We start from the raw sequence: 16,164 nt of genomic DNA on the forward strand, positions 1-16,164 counted from the left end.
ATGTACTTCATTTTGTGGTATAATTTCCCATCCATACATTACATTGCTTTCTCATTATCTCGCCTTCGTTTTTATTACAGTAATTTATATATTGTTTGTAACTGTGTTCTTTCCTGTATTGTTAGTTATATGTTGTGTTTCTCATGCCAAGCCGTGTCAGTTCATCGATGATGGCTTTATTTGTGAATGTGTATTATACTTTTATGTTTCAGCTATTTGTTAAGATCATCTATTTCATTTATTGTTTATTGACTACCTACCTTCTCTCTATATCAGCAGTGTAACCAATGTGGTGTTTCTATCTATTGAAGGCTCATTTATCATATTTACTTGCTTGTACCATGGCTAATATGATATAATGTTCAATTATGCCACCTATTTTCCCACATGTGTACTTTGATCAATATCTAATTACTAACATGCCATTGGATCATTTAGCTAACATCATTCTCTCAATTCCATTTCTATACTTGTACACACATCATGATCTCTCATCTTGTAGCAGTCTGATTATCCATTTCTTTTATAAGGACCATGTCATGGTTTTTAGTGACACTGTTGCTTACAAAAGTAGGCTAATAAAATTGTTCAATAAGACTACATGCCATTTGAATTCATCTTTCAAATTAGTTTAAGGTATGCCACCCTCATTTTTAGAATTGTGCTTCAATTTAGCTACATTTGGAACTAGTGAAACTAAGTTTTACCATGTTCACTGCTTGTATACATTGTACATCTTCAAAGGAAACATAAGTTCTATTCCATTTACGAGTAACATATTATGTATTTCTATATTTGACATTTACTTTTCTATCTGAGCAGGAAAGAAAGTGATAAACGTAAAAGTAAAGAAACAAAAGATGATGATGAAGATGATGAAGAGAGTTATGATGATGAGGAGGAGGAAGAAGAAGATGAGACGGTCACAGAGGAAGTAAAACCAAGCACTAGAAAGAAGGTTGTGAAAGAAAGCGATGATGATGGGGATGATGAAGAAGAAGAAGAAGAAGAAGAGGAGGAGGAGGAGGAAGAAGAAGAAGAGGAGGAGGAGGAGGAGGAAGAGGAAGAGGAGGAGGAGGAGGAAAGTGAGACTCCTGTAAAAGTGAAAAGTAAAGTAAAAAGACCTACTGATCAGCAAAGGTAAGTTTTATGTATCTCATAAACAAAGGAGCTTTATGGAGGTGATTAAAATCAAACCACTGGTTTCCATCCTGGTTCCAAGGAGCTCTATGGTGCTCCGTCGATTTCACTAATTAGCTTTTAATTAGGTCACCTAGAAATTCCATTTTTTCTGTCTGAATACGAGCAGGTTCAACTAGTAAATGTAAGTGCCAAACGTCTGTGTTTGAAAAATTAATACCGGTAGAAATTGATTCAAAGTTCAAGGAGCCGAAATTCCTGTTCTTTTTTAGTGCCAGTGTTTAGAATTCCAATTTGTTTTAGTGCATCCAACTCAGCGAACACGTATTACTGGTAATTATATTCATGCAGTTAAACCTTGATGATTTGACGGTTATCTCCAGAAAACATAGTCAGGATGTTATGAATTACGCCGTCATATAATCCTATTGTTACTATAAACATAGCTGTGAATATTTGTAGAATGCAGGTGTAATGGTTTAGTTTTTACTTTGGAAACTGTGTACCGCAGATCCATCGTTTTATCAAAGTTGCGTAGTTACAATTTTGTGAATTACGGCCTTATATAATCCCATTGTTACTATAATTATCTCCAGAAAACATAGTCACGATACTATGAATTACGCCGTCATATTTGTAGAATGCGGACGCAATGGTATTTTACTTTGGAAACTGTGTACCGCCGATCCAGTATTTTATCAAAGTGTAGTTACGATGTTATGAATAACATAGACTGTTAATCTACATAATATTATTCCGGTTTGGTCTGCTGAAGTGTGTATTAAAATGTGAGATTAATATGAATGAAATCTCAGTAAATGTTGAGAATTATTGAACTTGCTCTCAGTGAAATATCTATGCAAACAGTTTCTAGTTGTCTGCAAATTTAGTTGTCTGTTCTTTCATATTTGTATGTATAAGAAACTTGTACATCCGGTAATGTTTTGAAATCGACAAATGTGGTCATGGAAACAGTATTATTACGTGACCTAGAGAAAGTAGTTGACAGGTATTTGAATTCTGACCTAGATTTGGCAGGATTGCATAGTTCTGTTTTGTCTTGTCATCAAAGGGCGAGTTTTTATTTCAGTGTGATCCACTAAAGTTCATTTTAATTTGGAAATAACTGATTTTATATATTATAAGATTTTAAGATATTATAATAAAAGTCTTCCGATGCTCTACGTCAACAATGCAACAGGACACAGCAAATATTTACGGCCCGTAATTTTATGAAATTCACGCAAATGCATTCATGGAGACAGGATTATTACGTGAATTTAATAGTCTAAGAGAAAATCGCAGACACGTATTTTGTCTTCTGACCCCGAATTTGCATGGACGCATAGTTTTGTTTTGTCAGCGAAGCACATGTTTTTATTTCAGTGTGATCCACTATAATTATCTTTTATTATTATTGGGAAATAACAGAGCTAGCTATAACGCAGTGGTAAAGTGACGTGACGTAAAGCAAGTATTTATGGCGTAAAGCAAGTATTTATGGCCAGCAATTTTGCGAAATAGACGCCTTGATAATTAAGCAAACACACAAACACGCTAGAAAATAGGTCAGCAGAAATCTTCATACTACGATGTCCTTAAAAATGTACAAACATACGAGCGTTCATTTATTTTTCTTGTTTTTTTATACTACAAGTAATGTTCTTTTAAAGTTCAACTACGGTTCCGCTCCTGAAAAGGAGGCGCTGCACTGAATTGTCAGCTCATGAATGTTCTTGCATAAATTTGCATATTGTGCGTAGCTCCCCGGGCCGGAAACCACTGGTTTGATTATGATCACCTCCCTTAATATGCTTTATACTCCGTGTGTGTAAGTGGTGTTTTTGTGTCTTGCACTGATGACCGATTTCAGATATACCTGTGATCTCCCAGCCACAACCATAAGTTGATATCAGCTGTATTCAACCATCAGTTATACTTGTGATCTCCCAGCCACAACCATGAGTTGATATCAACTGTATTCCACATCAGTTATACCTGTGATCTCCCAGCCACAACCATGAGTTGATATCAGCTGTATTCAACCATCAGTTATACCTGTAATCTCCCAGTCACAACCATGAGTTGATATCAGCTGTATTCAACCATCAGTTATACCTGTGATCTCCCAGCCACAACCATGAGTTGATATCAGCTGTATTCAACCATCAGTTATACCTGTGATCTCCCAGCCACAACCATGAGTTGATATCAGCTGTATTCAACCACAGCTAAAGGTGGCATAGGTTATGAAAGCATGCATTGACATCAGTAATCATGTGTAAATCACTTATTTATTGCTTATTGTAGTGATGCATCAGACGAGACTGATGAGGAAGAGGAAGAAGACGAGTCTGATGAAGATGAGTCTGAGGAAGAAGAAACCCGATTGGATGAACTGTCGTCAGAATCTGATATTTTGGATGAAGGAGTGAGTTATTTTCTGTGCTTGGTACCAAAAAATGAATGAAATGCTTTATCTGAATATTATAGTTATCTGCTTTTATCTTGTACCCTTGTTCTAAATAATGTACTATTTAAACATTTTAGTCTGAAATGTGAAATGTCATAAAGCTATACAAACATAATGCTTTGCATAATTTCCTTGTTTTTGAGCTTCAATGAAATTCTAGTTTGGTTTATTTTTCAATTGTCTTTTTCTCATTTCTATCACTGGACCAGTTTTATACAAGGTAGAATGTTCATGAATTGTTATATATGCGCATATTTTAGCTCATATATATTTCTTGTCAGAATATTTAATTGTTTCAAAAAAACTGTAGAACAATATGCATTAAAAAATATTTTAGCAGTGGTTTCCATGGACCACAATGAAAACACAATTCTTTGATAAAAACCCACAAAAAATATTGTAATTTTTTTAATATTTAATATATAGGAAACAATGGTAAAAAGCCATAAAAAAGACAAAACATGCTATTTTCACTGTATTTTATTGATGGGTTTAAAAAAAAAACTTAATATGATGACCCCTGATTTTTAATTTGTTTTCTTCATCTTTGTAACATGACATATCAAAATGACATTATTTTTTACTTTTGTGCCCGGTTTTACCATAATTCTTGTTTCCATCCTTTAGATGCGACAGTTTGAAGCTGTGTGTGACTTTGTAGGAGAACAGGCTGATGATCTTAGTTTTAAAGTTGGAGATGTCCTAACAGTTATACAGACCAGGTAGGTCTACAAACACATAATACAATCTTTCTTTTTTTCTTCCTATTTTTTTGTCTTTCCTGGTATAAGCAGGCACATATATTTTTAGAGATATCAATAAATACTTGTTTTCAAAATGCACACAGTAGTACATGTTGGTCATTTTCTCCCCCACCTAATTTAGCTTAAATACATTATTGTTTGGAAAATTGTATGATCATACGTAGAATTGGAATCACCAACAGAAATAATAATAACTTTAAATCGGACATAAGCAGGAGTACCGTACATGATGATGTATTATTGGAAATGATAACTATTTTATTGAACCTTAGACAGCTAAATTATTTACAACCCAAAGCATTTGTGTTTTTTAGATGAACAGACATGCACTACCACATTTGTTGTGTTGTTAGTACACAGAACTGTGATAAATTTAAAATATTTGCTCGATGTATTACAATGCCTTGTAAATAACAGATTCAGATTAAATGTGCAGCACATTTCTGTTGAATTGTGTAAAGGATTAATAAATCTCCATCAAATCCGATAAATGATAAAATCTAAGCTAACCAGGAGATTCACAACGTTAGTGTTCATTACACAGTGGGTGGCGACTGCCTGCGCTTGGACCTACCTCATAACATTTTGGCCCAGATTTATTTGTTAAAAATCAAATAATACCTACTAGAAATTTGTCTATGCTTCAGGGACTGTGTCTATGGATATATATAATTAATATATAATTTTCCGGCCTGCGATGACATCATACTCATTACATTATAAGTATTATTACATGGTTCCGAGACATTGGTATCCATTGTTTCTGAAATTTTCCTCCAATGTGGCTTATTTAAATGAATTAATAATTATTTGTAGGGTTAATTTATTTTCTAGGATAAGTGAAATCCGCTAAATTTAGTTGACATGAACATGTTAAAAGAACAATAGAACGTATTGTTCATCTATTGAGTATGCTCAGTTATCAAAATAATCAACACTATGAAAATTATTACATGGTTCAGGAACTTTTATACAGGTCATGTAATATTCATTTTTTGTTGGATTTTGATGTGAGTTGCATCTGCATTTTATTTTTGTAGGATTTTTTTCTTTCTTTTTTCTGTTTGCAATTGAAAATTCGTCTCCTATTATTGTGAGCAATACTGTATATACACCAAGGTTTTGTGCAACTTATAACAATAGCACGGTTGTTAATTCCACAGAGAGGATGGATGGTGGCAAGCTGAAGATGAAGAAGGAAAAAAGGGTTTGGTACCAAGTACATATCTAAAGGTCAGTTTACTCTGCTAGGTTTTCTTTATACCATAATATATTATCAGTGTAAGTGTGAACAAACATAGGAAATCGTTATCAAGGCTTTGTTGCTTGAGTCACCAATTAGCAATAGAATTTGACAGTATGCATAATGTAGATCATTTTGAAAAGAAATGTGTATTATGCAATAGCGGAATAATTGAAGATGAATTACACCTAATTTTCGACCCATTACACTTTGTAATTTGTCAAAATTCCTGTGTCAAGCTTTTAAGTTAAGGTCAGAGACACTAAAATTAATCTCTTGATGGGCAGTATTCTTATATTACAATAAATTTATGTATTTATGTATTATTATTGTTTTCAAGAAATGTAAACTTGAGATTGTGATGGGCCGGTGGCCTAGTATGGCAATAAAGTTTATTTATACCGGTATATTTATATTACCAGAAATGACCTTTCATTTAATTGTGGTATTTCAATTTTGTGTTTCAGTTGCGCAAAGATTACAGTGATCACACAGATTTACAGTCGCCAGAAGGTAAAGACGACAGTATTGTTTTCATCATTCTTTATGTATTAGTAACTTGGGAGTGATAATGTTGGTGTATAACAGGCTTCTCTCACTGCCATCATAGCTAATTCAATAGGTCATATATGCATGGTCTGTCTATTTAGTCAACTGTAAAATAACAAAGGGTAAAATCTTTGGTTTGCATTGTTTAATGAATAAACATTTTATTATAGCTAGTTAATTACTACCGCTATTGTTTATTAGTTGCTGCCCACCCATCCACTTCAGGCAGCATTTATGTCTGTCACTTGTTAGTTTCACTCCACCCAGAGAAAGGGATCAAGCTAATGACTAATGGAGATTTCGCTGGGTTCCCAGTGATGCTGGCCACTAGATGGCATCATTTGGGCAGATCTTTCAGAAATACATTTATTGCACATGGTAAACCCATATTTGTCTGATTTAGACAATATCTAAATGATACAAATTAGTAATTGGCAGCAACTAATAAACATTGAAAGTTGTATTTATCACAGTTTTTCTATTTCAGTTTATGCTCAATTTAGACTCTTTTCTCATACTGGGTAGGCTGTATTATATCCAGTCCAGTGTTATGTGAGTTACAACCTAGATGCAGATAGAGGAAGAGTTTTAATCCATTTACATGCATGTATGATATCAAATGGACCGCACTTCATTTGACTATTGGCATTCTTGTTAGCATTTTGGTATTACAAAAAGTCAAAACAAAGCAAACAATTTAGGGCAATCTAAAAACTGATAATCTCAAAAATTGGATGACCAAAGTTGTCAAGACATTCACTTAATGCACCTTACCATTTTTTTTCTGGAAAATGATATTTTTCTAAGTTTGCCAAACTAGCATGTTTCTGTGGGAAGTATTTTGAATGTTTGGGTACTCCAAGGTTTGTAGATTTGGTGATAATGCATATAACAACCTGCATGTTTTTTTATCAGCTCCTCCATCACCTGGTCCAGAATCTCCAAGAAGGTCAGAACCTTCAGAGTTATTAGAATTATAGAATCATCCATTCATTCTGTGGGGATGTGATTGCTTCCATTCATTCTGTGGGGATGTGATTGCTTCCATTCATTCTGTGGGGATGTGATTGCTTCCATTCATTCTTTCATGCTTTGCTGAATGTTTGGGCAGTGTGATTTGCTAGTTGGGTTCATAACAAAACTCTAAATGCTAATAATGCTTATTTATGAGAAATAAATAGCATTTGTGTGCTCACAGTTGTCCCTTCAGTAAAATGGATGATTCCAAGTTTCACATGTTTTGCATGTATTTTACACCTTTATCACTACATTGTATGTTCTTGAACTTGAATAACAATTTGTATTTTTTATTTTTTTCCCTGTCTACTACTACTACTACTACTACTACCACCACCTTTCCCTTCACTGGATCTCACCACTGTTTTCAAATGATATTTTTCTGTAAGAGTTTATTATATATTTTCAGCATGCACACTGTCTCTTCTTATAACTATGATTTATATTTTCTACAAATATTTTTTTCACTTTCAAGTATTAATTTCAATAATTGTTTGTAGAATAGGATTTAACATTCTCTGTTCTCCTGAATAAACCTCACTAGATAGACCTTTTAGCTAGTTATGACAGACACATGAATTGGTCTGCAGTGGTACAACCTTAGCCAAACCAATAGACCTCTTAGCTAGTTATGACAGACACATAAATTGGTATGCAGTGGTGCAACCTTAGCCAAACCAATAGACCTTTTAGCTAGTTATGACAGACATATGAATTGGTCTGCAGTGGTGCAACCTTAGCCAAACCAATAGACCTCTTAGCTAGTTATGACAGACATATAAATTGGTCTGCAGTGGTGCAACCTTAGCCAAACCAATAGACCTCTTAGCTAGTTATGACAGACATATAAATTGTTCTGCAGTGGTGCAACCTTAGCCAAACCAATAGACCTCTTAGCTAGTTATGACAGACGCATGAATTGGTATGCAGTGGTGCAACCTTAGCCAAACCAATAGACCTCTTAGCTAGTTATGACAAACGCATGAATTGGTATGCAGTGGTACAACCTTAGCCAAACCAATAGACCTCTTAGCTAGTTATGACAGACGCATGAATTGGTATGCAGTGGTGCAACCTTAGCCAAACCAATAGACCTCTTAGCTAGTTATGACAGACGCATGAATTGGTCTGCAGTGGTGCAACCTTAGCCAAACCAATAGACCTCTTAGCTAGTTATGACAGACATATGAATTGGTCTGCAGTGGTGCAACCTTAGCCAAACCAATATACCTTTTAGCTAGTTATGACAGACGCATGAATTGGTCTGCAGTGGTACAACCTTAGCCAAACCAATAGACCTCTTAGCTAGTTATGACAGACATATAAATTGGTCTGCAGTGGTGCAACCTTAGCCAAACCAATAGATCTTTTAGCTAGTTATGACAGACGCATGAATTGGTATGCAGTGGTACAACCTTAGCCAAACCAATAGACCTCTTAGCTAGTTATGACAGACATATGAATTGATCTGCAGTGGTGCAACCTTAGCCAAAACAATAGACCTCTTAGCTATTTATGACAGACGCATGAATTGGTATGCAGTGGTACAACCTTAGCCAAACCAATAGACCTCTTAGCTAGTTATGACAGACATATGAATTGATCTGCAGTGGTGCAACCTTAGCCAAAACAATAGACCTCTTAGCTAGTTATGACAGACACATGAATTGGTCTGCAGTGGTGCAACCTTAGCCAAACCAATAGATCTTTTAGCTAGTTATGACAGACATATGAATTGGTATGCAGTGGTGCAACCTTAGCCAAACTAATATACCTCTTAGCTAGTTATGACAGACATATAAATTGGTCTGCAGTGGTGCAACCTTAGCCAAACCAATAGATCTTTTAGCTAGTTATGACAGACGCATGAATTGGTATGCAGTGGTGCAACCTTAGCCAAACCAATAGACCTTTTAGCTAGTTATGACAGACATATGAATTGATCTGCAGTGGTGCAACCTTAGCCAAACCAATAGACCTTTTAGCTAGTTATGACAGACATATGAATTGATCTGCAGTGGTGCAACCTTAGCCAAACCAATAGACCTCTTAGCTAGTTATGACAGACGCATGAATTGGTCTGCAGTGGTGCAACCTTAGCCAAACCAATAGACCTTTTAGCTAGTTATGACAGACGCATGAATTGGTATGCAGTGGTACAACCTTAGCCAAACCAATAGACCTCTTAGCTAGTTATGACAGACGCATGAATTGGTCTGCAGTGGTACAACCTTAGCCAAACCAATAGACCTCTTAGCTAGTTATGACAGACATATGAATTGGTCTGCAGTGGTGCAACCTTAGCCAAACCAATAGACCTCTTAGCTAGTTATGACAGACGCATGAATTGGTAAGCAGTGGTGCAACCTTTAGCCAAACCAATAGACCTCTTAGCTAGTTATGACAGACATATAAATTGGTCTGCAGTGGTGCAACCTTAGCCAAACCAATAAATCTTTTAGCTAGTTATGACAGACGCATGAATTGGTACATTGTATGCAGTGGTACAACCTTAGCCAAACCAATAGACCTCTTAGCTAGTTATGACAGACATATGAATTGGTTTGCAGTGGTGCAACCTTAGCCAAACCAATAGATCTTTTAGCTAGTTATGACAGACATATGAATTGGTATGCAGTGGTACAACCTTAGCCAAACCAATAGACCTCTTAGCTAGTTATGACAGACGCATGAATTGGTCTGCAGTGGTGCAACCTTAGCCAAACCAATAGACCTCTTAGCTAGTTATGACAGACATATGAATTGGTCTGCAGTGGTGCAACCTTAGCCAAACCAATAGACCTCTTAGCTAGTTATGACAGACATATGAATTGATCTGCAGTGGTGCAACCTTAGCCAAAACAATAGACCTCTTAGCTAGTTATGACAGACGCATGAATTGGTATGCAGTGGTGCAACCTTTAGCCAAACCAATAGATCTTTTTGCTAGTTATGACAGACATATGAATTGGTATGCAGTGGTGCAACCTTAGCCAAACTAATATACCTCTTAGCTAGTTATGACAGACATATAAATTGGTCTGCAGTGGTGCAACCTTAGCCAAACCAATAGATCTTTTAGCTAGTTATGACAGACGCATGAATTGGTATGCAGTGGTGCAACCTTAGCCAAACCAATAGACCTTTTAGCTAGTTATGACAGACGCATGAATTGGTCTGCAGTGGTACAACCTTAGCCAAACCAATAGACCTCTTAGCTAGTTATGACAGACATATAAATTGGTCTGCAGTGGTGCAACCTTAGCCAAACCAATAAATCTTTTAGCTAGTTATGACAGACGCATGAATTGGTACATTGTATGCAGTGGTACAACCTTAGCCAAACCAATAGACCTCTTAGCTAGTTATGACAGACATATGAATTGGTTTGCAGTGGTGCAACCTTAGCCAAACCAATAGATCTTTTAGCTAGTTATGACAGACATATGAATTGGTATGCAGTGGTACAACCTTAGCCAAACCAATAGACCTCTTAGCTAGTTATGACAGACGCATGAATTGGTCTGCAGTGGTGCAACCTTAGCCAAACCAATAGACCTCTTAGCTAGTTATGACAGACATATGAATTGGTCTGCAGTGGTGCAACCTTAGCCAAACCAATAGACCTTTTAGCTAGTTATGACAGACGCATGAATTGGTCTGCAGTGGTGCAACCTTAGCCAAACCAATAGACCTCTTAGCTAGTTATGACAGACATATGAATTGATCTGCAGTGGTGCAACCTTAGCCAAAACAATAGACCTCTTAGCTAGTTATGACAGACGCATGAATTGGTATGCAGTGGTGCAACCTTTAGCCAAACCAATAGATCTTTTAGCTAGTTATGACAGACATATGAATTGGTATGCAGTGGTGCAACCTTAGCCAAACTAATATACCTCTTAGCTAGTTATGACAGACATATAAATTGGTCTGCAGTGGTGCAACCTTAGCCAAACCAATAGATCTTTTAGCTAGTTATGACAGACGCATGAATTGGTATGCAGTGGTGCAACCTTAGCCAAACCAATAGACCTTTTAGCTAGTTATGACAGACGCATGAATTGGTCTGCAGTGGTACAACCTTAGCCAAACCAATAGACCTCTTAGCTAGTTATGACAGACATATAAATTGGTCTGCAGTGGTGCAACCTTAGCCAAACCAATAAATCTTTTAGCTAGTTATGACAGACGCATGAATTGGTACATTGTATGCAGTGGTACAACCTTAGCCAAACCAATAGACCTCTTAGCTAGTTATGACAGACATATGAATTGGTTTGCAGTGGTGCAACCTTAGCCAAACCAATAGATCTTTTAGCTAGTTATGACAGACATATGAATTGGTATGCAGTGGTACAACCTTAGCCAAACCAATAGACCTCTTAGCTAGTTATGACAGACGCATGAATTGGTCTGCAGTGGTGCAACCTTAGCCAAACCAATAGACCTCTTAGCTAGTTATGACAGACATATGAATTGGTCTGCAGTGGTGCAACCTTAGCCAAACCAATAGACCTTTTAGCTAGTTATGACAGACGCATGAATTGGTCTGCAGTGGTGCAACCTTAGCCAAACCAATAGACCTCTTAGCTAGTTATGACAGACATATGAATTGGTCTGCAGTGGTACAACCTTAGCCAAACCAATAGACCTCTTAGCTAGTTATGACAGACGCATGAATTGGTCTGCAGTGGTACAACCTTAGCCAAACCAATAGACCTCTTAGCTAGTTATGACAGACATATGAATTGGTCTGCAGTGGTGCAACCTTAGCCAAACTAATATACCTCTTAGATAGTTATGACAGACACATGAATTGGTCTGCAGTGGTACAACCTTAGCCAAACCAATAGACCTCTTAGCTAGTTATGACAGACACATGAATTGGTATGCAGTGGTGCAACCTTAGCCAAACCAATATACCTTTTAGCTAGTTATGACAGACATATGAATTGGTCTGCAGTGGTACAACCTTAGCCAAACCAATAGACCTTTTAGCTAGTTATGACAGACATATGAATTGGTATGCAGTGGTGCAACCTTAGCCAAACCAATAGACCTCTTAGCTAGTTATGACAGACACATGAATTGGTCTGCAGTGGTGCAACCTTTAGCCAAACCAATAGACCTCTTAGCTAGTTATGACAGACACATGAATTGGTATGTAGTGGTGCAACCTTAGCCAAACCAATAGACCTCTTAGCTAGTTATGACAGACGCATGAATTGGTCTGCAGTGGTACAACCTTAGCCAAACCAATAGACCTTTTAGCTAGTTATGACAGACACATGAATTGGTATGCAGTGGTGCAACCTTAGCCAAACCAATAGACCTCTTAGCTAGTTATGACAGACGCATGAATTGGTATGTAGTGGTACAACCTTAGCCAAACCAATAGACCTCTTAGCTAGTTATGACAGACGCATGAATTGGTCTGCAGTGGTACAACCTTAGCCAAACCAATAGACCTTTTAGCTAGTTATGACAGACACATGAATTGGTATGCAGTGGTGCAACCTTAGCCAAACCAATAGACCTCTTAGCTAGTTATGACAGACACATGAATTGGTATGCAGTGGTGCAACCTTAGCCAAACCAATAGACCTTTTAGCTAGTTATGACAGACACATGAATTGGTATGCAGTGGTGCAACCTTAGCCAAACCAATAGACCTCTTAGCTAGTTATGACAGACACATGAATTGGTATGCAGTGGTGCAACCTTAGCCAAACCAATAGACCTCTTAGCTAGTTATGACAGACACATGAATTGGTCTGCAGTGGTACAACCTTAGCCAAACCAATAGACCTTTTAGCTAGTTATGACAGACATATGAATTGGTATGCAGTGGTGCAACCTTAGCCAAACCAATAGACCTCTTAGCTAGTTATGACAGACACATGAATTGGTCTGCAGTGGTGCAACCTTAGCCAAACCAATAGATCTTTTAGCTAGTTATGACAGACATATGAATTGATCTGCAGTGGTGCAACCTTAGCCAAACCAATAGACCTCTTAGCTAGTTATGACAGACGCATGAATTGGTCTGCAGTGGTGCAACCTTAGCCAAACCAATAGATCTTTTAGCTAGTTATGACAGACATATGAATTGGTATGTAGTGGTGCAACCCTAGCCAAACCAATAGACCTCTTAGCTAGTTATGACAGACGCATGAATTGGTCTGCAGTGGTGCAACCTTAGCCAAACCAATAGATCTTTTAGCTAGTTATGACAGACATATGAATTGGTATGTAGTGGTGCAACCCTAGCCAAACCAATAGACCTCTTAGCTAGTTATGACAGACATATGAATTGGTATGTAGTGGTGCAACCTTAGCCAAACCAATAGACCTCTTAGCTAGTTATGACAGACACATGAATTGGTCTGCAGTGGTACAACCTTAGCCAAACCAATAGACCTCTTAGCTAGTTATGACAGACATATGAATTGGTATGTAGTGGTGCAACCTTAGCCAAACCAATAGACCTCTTAGCTAGTTATGACAGACATATGAATTGGTATGCAATGGTACAACCTTAGCCAAACCAATAGACCTCTTAGCTAGTTATGACAGACATATGAATTGGTATGCAATGGTACAACCTTAGCCAAACCAATAGACCTCTTAGCTAGTTATGACAGACATATAAATTGGTATGCAGTGGTGCAACCTTAGCCAAACCAATAGACCTCTTAGCTAGTTTGGTAATGAAACCTTAACCTAAAAATATAGATGTAGTCTGTAGTGTCCCATTAGTTTTTCAGTTGAGCTTTGAATTAACAATATTCATTGTGTTTGATTCTCTATCTAATTCTGTTATTCGTAATTTTTATAGTCAATGTTATTTCCTTTGTCTTTAAAATTTTATAGAATAAAACTCTTTGTAATCACTATGGCATTCTATATTTCAGTGGTAAAATGTTATGGAAAGGGTTGAAATCTGTTGTTACTACTGAGGTGAGTGTACAATATGTTATTCTGACGATGCAGTGTTACTATTTATTACATAGAATCACACAATCATTCAGGTTTTTTTTGAATTGGTAATACCCACAGTGTAATTTTGAGGTTTCTTGCTTGTGGTCAATTGTTTTTTTAACACTCAATTCCATACTACATTATTATTCATCAGTATTTAAAGTTCCACAGACAAGGTCTCCACCTATTTTGATAATCAGAGTCACTCTACACTGTTTCTGCAAATTACATGCGACAATTGAAACTAATAAAACATTGGCCTCAAAATTCATGTGTTTAAGTGCCAAACTCAAATTTTACATGATATTTATATTTATAGACAAGTGTAACTGATGTTTTAAGTGCTATGGGTGCAATACCTGCTGGGTTTAGGCCATCAACATCTGCAAGATATGTCAAAGAAGGTAAGATAAACGTAAGTGATATTGTTGCAATACCATCAGCGACTGGTGTCGAATTGACAACCATTTTGTCAAAAATGTGTAAACCTTTTCAGTATCATTACTTGAAGATGGTTAGGTGATGGTGATTTCAATCAATCATTTTTTGCATGATCATGCATACTGAGTTGCATTTGCAAGTCGTATTGTTTTTTCAGATTCAAACAAAAATGGCTAACTGGTGGCCATTTGTTTTTTTTATAGTGTATACACCCTCTTTCTCTGTCTGATTGTAAGATTATAATCACAACATTTTATCAGTCTATGCACTTTCAGTCATACTGCTTTTAAATTGAAATACAGATGATGCATGGAGACCTTCAGTAGACATGGATATCTACATATGAATTGTACTGAACATTGATATCCAATACAAGTACATGTAATACCAAACAGTGCCTTATGCCTTCAAGTTTATTTCCCCCAAACTATACTTGATATCTGTGAACAAGTGCAAGTTAATAACTGTAACACTACGCTGTGAAAGAATGTGACATCACAGGTCTATCTATATATTCTTCTTTTATATCTTATTTATATCAAAAAATGTTATTTTGTTATCAGCTAAGTACAGTACTAGTCATTACCTTTTACCTAAGTTGAGTAAATCTAAGATGTGGTTTGCAGATTTACATTGGGCTCCAAACAAAAACCAGGTGAGATTATGGTCAATTGGTCTTTATAATGTATTGGTTCATATGTTGTGCAGGATATATTGAACTACCCGGTATATATGGTGTTTGGGGGTGTATTTGATTATATATGTGTATGATATTTTGAAAATACCAAACACATCTGACTTGGCATCAGTGCAACACAGCATTTTCTGATTCAGTAGTTAATAACGAAGTTGACCTATCAGGTCAGAGGGCATTGTTCAGATCAAATCATAAAACACAACTCATTTCACATTTTTATTTTCCAAACAAAAAAATTATTATTCTGCCTAATCTGGCACATTTGAACAAAAATTGTTTTTTTGAGTGGGGTGCTCGACTAAGGGGTCCCACCCTAAAAAACATGATTTTTTTAAGTGAGTATCCTAGGCGTTAAGTTGGACGAGTGTAGAATTGAAACTGTATATGGTGTGAGATGTATTGAACTAAATAGTTTGTGTGGGATGTATTGAACTGAACATGTGGTTTATGGGTGTATGGAACTAAACATTCATGTTTGTGGGTGTATTAACTAAACATTTAGGTTTGTGGGTGTATTAACTAAACATTCAGGTTTGTGGGTGTATTAACTAAACATACAGATTTATGGGTGTATTAACTAAACATTCAGGTTTGTGGGTGTATTAACTAAACATTCAGGTTTGTGGGTGTATTAACTAAACATTCAGGGGTGTGGGTGTATAAACTAAACATTCAGGTTTGTGGGTGTATTAACTAAACATTCAGGTTTGTGGGTGTATTAACTAAACATTCAGGTTTGTGGGTGTATTAACTAAACATTCAGGTTTGTGGGTGTATTAACTAAACATACGGATTTATGGGTGTATTAACTAAACATTCAGGTTTGTGGGTGTATTAACTAAACATTCAGGTTTGT

The 16,164-nt window shown here is 36.5% G+C and overlaps 1 protein-coding gene across 3 annotated transcripts in view; it reads left to right on the forward strand.

Annotated features, from left to right (window-relative positions):
• The window catches only part of LOC100375699 (nephrocystin-1-like), a 45,031-nt gene that overhangs the window by 13,347 nt on the left and 15,520 nt on the right, over nt 1–16,164 (forward strand). For 2 of the 3 annotated variants that reach the window (XM_006824829.3, XM_085494006.1), the window contains 9 exons: nt 823–1,140; nt 3,451–3,571; nt 4,241–4,335; nt 5,541–5,610; nt 6,088–6,133; nt 7,085–7,118; nt 14,104–14,149; nt 14,490–14,574; nt 15,175–15,266. In XM_006824829.3, the coding sequence (XP_006824892.1) occupies nt 823–1,140; nt 3,451–3,571; nt 4,241–4,335; nt 5,541–5,610; nt 6,088–6,133; nt 7,085–7,118; nt 14,104–14,149; nt 14,490–14,574; nt 15,175–15,266 (907 nt within the window). The remainder of the gene's footprint in view (nt 1–822; nt 1,141–3,450; nt 3,572–4,240; nt 4,336–5,540; nt 5,611–6,087; nt 6,134–7,084; nt 7,119–14,103; nt 14,150–14,489; nt 14,575–15,174; nt 15,267–16,164) is intronic. The other variant, XM_085494000.1, reaches the window with a different exon arrangement.

This window comes from Saccoglossus kowalevskii, chromosome 2 (assembly GCF_978046115.1).
Source record: "Saccoglossus kowalevskii chromosome 2, keSacKowa6.1, whole genome shotgun sequence".
Taxonomy (NCBI): domain Eukaryota; kingdom Metazoa; phylum Hemichordata; class Enteropneusta; family Harrimaniidae; genus Saccoglossus; species Saccoglossus kowalevskii.